At 41.8% G+C, this 6805-nt stretch overlaps 1 protein-coding gene across 1 annotated transcript in view; it reads left to right on the top strand.

Moving 5' to 3' along the window:
* Positions 1 to 6805, top strand: part of CC2D2A (coiled-coil and C2 domain containing 2A) — a 192217-nt gene that overhangs the window by 59321 nt on the left and 126091 nt on the right. The window contains exons 7-8 of the mRNA XM_029284512.1: positions 1566 to 1702; positions 5126 to 5257. Coding sequence (XP_029140345.1) covers positions 1566 to 1702; positions 5126 to 5257 — 269 coding nt within the window. The remainder of the gene's footprint in view (positions 1 to 1565; positions 1703 to 5125; positions 5258 to 6805) is intronic.

Here is a 6805-nt window from a genome sequence, read left to right as displayed (position 1 = left end):
ATTTCCATAATTCACTAAGACTGCACACAAAAAAAGCAACATTGACATCAAGTTTAAAGTAATCAAGCTTCATAAATTGCACAAATGCAGCCATTCTGTTTTAATCCAATCTGCTTCAGCTACTGTAAACACAGACCTTCAGTATAACTATTATACTGAAATTATAACAGTATAATTTGTAACAATGAAAATACATCCTTCATATCAGATATTTACATTACGATTCATAACAGTAGCAAAATTACAGTTATGAAGTAGCAACGAAAATAATTTTATGGTTGGGGGTCACCACAACATGAGGAACTGTATTAAAGGGTCGCGGCATTAGGAAGGTTGAGAACCACTGAACTAGATAAATCAATTGTCTCCCAGAGAGTAAAGTTTTGTTTTACATATTGTAATTCACTATGAATTACAGTAGGGATGATTTATATTTTCAAGAGAAGAGTAGTTCTTGCTTGGTAATTCAAATATGTATTTCTGAAATCCAATTAAGTCTTCAGAACACCTCTTCCATTTTATCATGTGATTGTTAAAAATTCATTAATAGGGAACCTATATTTAATCTGTTCCTCTTTCTTCTCCCCTCTCTCTTTTGCTTTGGTTAAAATGTATTCTGAAGAATATTTAAGAAAAGTTTACATACTATGGGTAGTTGATTTGTCTTACTAAAGATATTATATTATAGTTGGTAATTGTTTCCAAAAGATCTGCTCAAAATTTTTGATAGCTATTTGTATGTTTCTTCCACTTGACTTCTGCCCATATTTTACGTTAGACTTGTAAATAGCTATTCAAAGCTTAATTTTTTTTCCCTTAGTTTTATTTTGACCACCACAGTTGCAGACTTCGGAATGATTTCATTCATTCTTCTTAGATGCCAAAGTAACTAAGACTTGACTGTCTTCTATCCTTTTGTTCCAGAATCATCCTGTATTATAATTCACTAAAACAATAAAGCAAATAGAGAAAAAAACAAACAAAAAGCAAAAAAATATGTCTACCTAGAATGTTAATGTAAAAAACAATGAATACTAGTTAATAATTATAGGAGACAGTTTGTCTAGTGGTTAAGGCACCAAGCTGAAAACCAGCAGTCTCAGTTCTAGTTCCACTTTAGAAACAAAAATAGTTGGATGATTTTGGGCCAATCCCTCTCAGCTCTAGGAAGAAAGCCATGGCAAACTGCTTCCAAAAGTTTTGCCAAAAAAACTTGCAATTATTTGTCCAGGGAATCAGGAGTAGGAGTAGTAATAGTGTTAAGCATCTCTGTCTGTCAACCCTTCCAGGTAAATCAGACAGGAAGCATGAGCAGATGATCTAATTATATTTTATTGCAAGGCTATATTAACAAAATCTTGCAAGTCTGAAAGTACAAATCTCTTGCCGTCTCTTTACAGCCTGATCAATTTAGGACATCTTTCCTAAGTTTTTATCTCTGACATTAGCAACTATGGGCTCCTTCCTCCCCATTCTTGTCTGATGGTTTCCTAGGTAGCATCTCTTTCCTGCTTCCCTCAAGGTCGTTCTCATATACTGTTACATCATCTGTATCTTCCTCCTAGTGCCTCCCTCTCTGAAGATGCCTGAAAATATGGAACCACGGTTTCTTGAGGATGAAGGTTTTTACACTGGAGAATGTCCTGTTGTGTCATTGTCCAACCAGAACATCATGGAAAATAGGATTCTCAAGCAGAAACAGGTATGGTCCCTCATGCAGGTGTTATTTGCTATAATAATTTATCTTCCTTAAATGGTTCAGTTACCGATGTAGCAAGGGAGCTTGGAGACAATCTCTTTATCAGACTGTACAATTTAAAGAAGTTAGAAATATGTATGAAACAAACTATTTGGCAGATTTAGAACAAAAGAGTTGCAACCCTTGGGTAAAAGCTAATTTAAAGTAAATGAAGCATGGGTCTAGGTTGATTCATGGTGGCCAGGTTGGTGTGGATGGGTGGTGATGTGGCTGAGTGGGCAGGACCAGATGGGTGCAGATGAGTGGGTGTGGCTGGGTTAACACAGAACAAGTCGCACTGGCTACCTGGATGTGGGGACAACTTGGCACCCCACCAGCTCCTTGCCTCCCCGAACATCTGGCAGCAAAGCACGTGCATACACACACATGCATGCAGACACTCCATTCCATGTTTGGGGACTTTTATCTGTATCCATGTTGGGAAGCTGCCAATCATTCCCAAGTTTGGGGAGAAGGACCTCTTTGGCATGATGTGCAGGCATGCACACACACAGATACAGAAATGCCATTCTGCGTTTGGGGACTTTTATCTGTATCTGTGCTAGGAAGCTGCCAATTGCACCCAGGCTTGGGGAGAAGAACCTCTCCTTTGGTGTGCTGGGTGCTCATGCATTGCACACACAGATACCTCAATTTGAATTTAGTGACTTTTATCTGCATCCATGATGGGAAGCTGCCAGTTGCACCTGGGCTTGGAGAGAAGGACCTCATTTTTGGCGTGCTGTGTACACATGCACATACACACACTGTTCTGAGCTTGGGGACTTTTATAAACTGTTTTCCTTCCCCACCTTGATTAACAGCACCTCCTTTTGCAAACTTCCTCCAGACCAAACTTTAAGTTTCCTGTGATGGCTCTCAGCTGTTCCCTGCTGTCCATGATCTGCATCTTACTGCCAACTTGTGATGTCAGAATGAGGCAAGTCCCCAAGCTCAGAAGGGCGTGTGAGTGCACGCGCACGCACCCAACATGACAAAGGAGAAGTCCTACTCCCCAAATCTGGGTGAAATTGACAACTTCCCAGCCCTCTGGATAAAAGTCTCCAAACTTAGAAAGGTGTGTGTGTGTGTGTGTGTGTGTGTGTGTACATGAGTGCACATTGCCAAACGAGGTTCTTCTCCCAGAGCCCAGGCACAATTGGCAGCTTCCCAGGTCTGTGAATAAAATTCCCCAAATTAAGAATGGTGTGTGTGTGTGTATGTGTGTGAGATGACCCAGGGCCCCGAACAGAGGCAAAGCAGTTGGCTGGCAAAAGAAACAGTCCTTTAATCACTGCCAATGTTCCCCAAAAGCTCCCACATATACTGGCAAGAGTTCAGCCGAAGCACATACACACACACACACACATGTTCCTTTCAGCTACCTCTGGCTAAAGGCAATTTCAATACAGCTGGAGAAGTTTACAATGTCCTCAAGGCAAGACAGATAACAAGAAAACAAAACAGAAACGTAATTAGTCCTTTTAACTCTCAGCTTGCCTGCAGACTGCAAGAAGAGACTCAGAAATGCAATCTGTGGTCGTGAAGCAGGAAACCAACCGGTCCGGAATTCAAAGTGTCCAGGTTAAACAAAGACAAGAGCACAATTCACAACTATCTCAAGATACCACGTTTGTTCCCGGCAAATGCCCCACCCCACAATGTCTCCTTAAATCTTAATCCCCAGGTGTGCCTTGTGGAGTGGGGCAGGCCGCTCTCCTCCCGAGCAATTGAGACTGCCTCTGTTGTTCTCTCCTCCTCTCTGCTCTCCTTGCTCTAGGATCAGGTGGGGGAGGCTTGCTCCTCGCCTGAACTCTGCCTCCCCTGTTCCAAACCTGAAAGGCCCTGGCATGCCTCAGCCTGCTTCTCCCTACAGTCGTCCGAAGCCACAGACACCCCCTACTGGGCCTCAACAGGGTCCTGTGCCGGCTCCATTTCCTCCTCTGATTCAGGCTCGGATGGAGGCATGACAGTGTATGTGTGGGTGTGTGCGAGTGAGTGCTTAGCAGCAATTGACAATTTCCCAGCACGGATGTGGATAAAAGTCCCCAAACTGGAAATGGGATTTTGTTTGTATGTGTGTGTGTGTTTGTGTGTGCATGTTTGGCTACCGGCAGTTTAGGGAAGCGAGGACGCCAAGTTGTCCCCATGTTCAGTTAGCCATTGCGACTTATTCCATGCCAACTCAGACACGCCCACCCATTGCACCCACCTGGCCATGCCCATCTGGCCACACCCACTCAGCCATGCCCATCTGGTGGTGCCCACAAGTGCACCAATCCAGCTGCATCCACCCGGCCACGCTCACTCATACACGTCAACCTGGCCATTGTGAGTTCTTCCATTCCACTGAAGCACTGTAAGTGATAGGGCTGAATGCTAGAATCACTTCTGTACAGCTCAGCAGAATGGAAATGTGAACAGAGAGACAAATGCCAATTTCTATCCTTTAATGACTTTTTTAATTAGTCATTCTATCCCTCCATTGAAGGTATTGAAGGTATTGGGGTGAGCTTCATAGCAAGGAGTTGGCTGTTATGATGTTGGAGCCTTGAAAACTTTGGGAAGGGGAAAAATCCTTCAGAATCTGAGTCTCTCCCATCTCAGCCCATGCCAATCCATCCTCTGCAGTCACTTCCTTCTTTGGCTGTTTGCCAAGGTGGGATTTTTCTCTTTTGACAGAAGAGTAGATACCTAAAGTGAAATGCCTGACTTCAGGAAAATTCCAAGAATTCTGGGGCATAGAAATAAAACTTAAATACTGTATATCTTGGGTTTGACTATTCTCAAGTGAGGGGTTCATATATAAACTTTTCAGAATTATTGCCATTACTTCAGTGTTCCCAAAACCTTTGAAATTAGTGTGACCATTGGGATTTTAAGAGCATGTTCTTAGGGACCTCAAAAAATGGCTGCCAGCGTGGGCTAGCCGGTCACAAAATGGCTGCTGGGATAGTCATGAACATCAGCTTACTAGAAGGCAGCCTCTTTCTGTCATTCTCTATGCCACATTTGTCTTTCTTCTGGGCCAGCTGATACATTTCTGACTCAAAAGCTAGAATCCAACCACCTTCTATTTTTAGTTTTTAAGAAGACTCATTGGAAAGTCTGACATATTCCTGGATATGGAGGTGATGTTACCTTTTTTTTTTTAAAAGAAAAGTCATTGTACTTACAATATTTGCATACTAGTCTTTGTTAAAGAAACTTCATAAGAAACATGCATAACAATAATCAATGCAATAACAATAGCAACGTTGTCATGGTTCCGATAGATGAAACCCATCAAAAGAACTTTGAGGCAAAATTCTTCCGTAAAGAACATTTATTCGGGAAACAAGGTACTTCTGGCAAAATTAAAATGTTTTTATGTCCTCTATTTTGCAGGGGGAAAAGTGGTTTGGAGATGATGGTCAAATTTTAGCATTGACCAATCCTGTTAAACAATCCTTTACAAGGCCTCCATTGTTTCTTACAAAGGGAGACAAAGAGATGGACCTTGTGATCGTTTATAAAAAGGTAAGTTGATTATTGTATGTTGTTAGATGCCTCAGTGCAGAATAGCTGAATACAGATCACAGCCCAATTCAGTGTTTTTCAACTTTGAGAAATTTAAGATGTGTGGATTTCAACTCCCAGAATTCCCCAGCCAGCATCAGCTAGATCATAGACCAGGGTCTCCATTACCTACATGAAAGGCTTCTGGCAAGGGATGGGCTGCACTCACAAGAACCGGGAAGAATGTATTCGGAAAATGGTTTGCTCAACTTACAAGAAGGGTGTCATGGTTCCAACAGACAGAGACGAATAAAGCAGAACTCCAAGGCTTGCAAATTCCTCAAAGAACATGTTTATTAGTTATGAAGTATCGGCACGGTCGATACACATTCTCCACACAGATCGCATTCAAGTCGGGGTAATTTAAGCATAAACTAAGCAAGCCATCTCTCTTCTCACGGAAAAACATAGGAGCTCTAATGCGTGATTTTGCCGGCTGAATGAAACCCTTGGCCAAATTCTTGTCGATGAACGACAGGAGCTTGTCCAGTTCTCGGAGCATCATCAAATAAACTTTAGGTTTTGGCAGTTTGGCCCTGGGGACAATTGCAATGGCACAGTCTGTGTGGCAGTGAGGGGAGAGCATGTCAGACACCATTTCACTGAACACCTTGGCCAGATCCCAGTCCTCACTAGGAATGATGGATTTGGCCCCTTCTCCACCTAGGCTTTCCCCTGACCTTCAACTTTTGCTTTTCTAACTAGTTGCTCATGGGCACTTTTTTAGCACTTTTTCAACTTTCACAGCAGTTTTCTTATCAGAGTGTTTCTTCCACATCTTCATCCAGTTTCACTCCCAGTCTAGGCAGGGTTTTTACTTTTTGAACCACACAAGTCCCAGGATCAGGGTGTCATGGTTCCGACAGAGACAAATAAAGCAGGACTCCGAGGCTTGAGAATTCCTCAAAGATCATGTTTATTAATTACAAAGTATGGGCATGGTCAAAAGTGAAACCAAGTCTGAATACACAAGTAACAATTGTCCAATACAAAGCTAAATGTCCCGCCCATAAAACTATGCAAGCAACTAAATTCCCCAATATTATTTGGCGGGCTTTTTATGCAACACCGAGGCCCTAGTCTCAGGAGTAGCTGATGACCTTGGTTCCCATGGGACAGAATATTATTTTGACTAATGAAGCACCTGGGCAAACCCCCTCCCTCCGTTCTATGTGGCAACCTAGAATGAGAAGGAAAAATTGCTGCAGCCATGCTCATTTGTAGATTTTTCCTGTTGAGAATTTTTATTATTTTCATCATAAGAAAAGAACACATCACAAGTACTTCACAATATTACATAAGAAAACTCCCCCACCCCCCGGACTTCCCAAACCTAATCCCAGGATAGTATTCAAATATAAGTAAACAAATATTAATATCCCTAACCCCACAAAGTATACTATTCTACATGAGTAGGTAAAATATATTAAAGAAAAAGAAAAACAAGTTAACTAAAAACCTAGATTATATTCCACCACTCTATACTTCTTTTGAATATAAACAATCCAT

The sequence above is a fragment of the Protobothrops mucrosquamatus genome, unplaced genomic scaffold (genome assembly GCF_001527695.2).
Source record: "Protobothrops mucrosquamatus isolate PMUCROS unplaced genomic scaffold, P.Mucros_1.0 scaffold670, whole genome shotgun sequence".
NCBI classification, from domain to species: Eukaryota; Metazoa; Chordata; class Lepidosauria; order Squamata; family Viperidae; genus Protobothrops; species Protobothrops mucrosquamatus.
The sequence above is the reverse complement of the archived record's forward strand: the minus strand, read 5'-3'. Positions and strand labels throughout refer to the sequence as shown.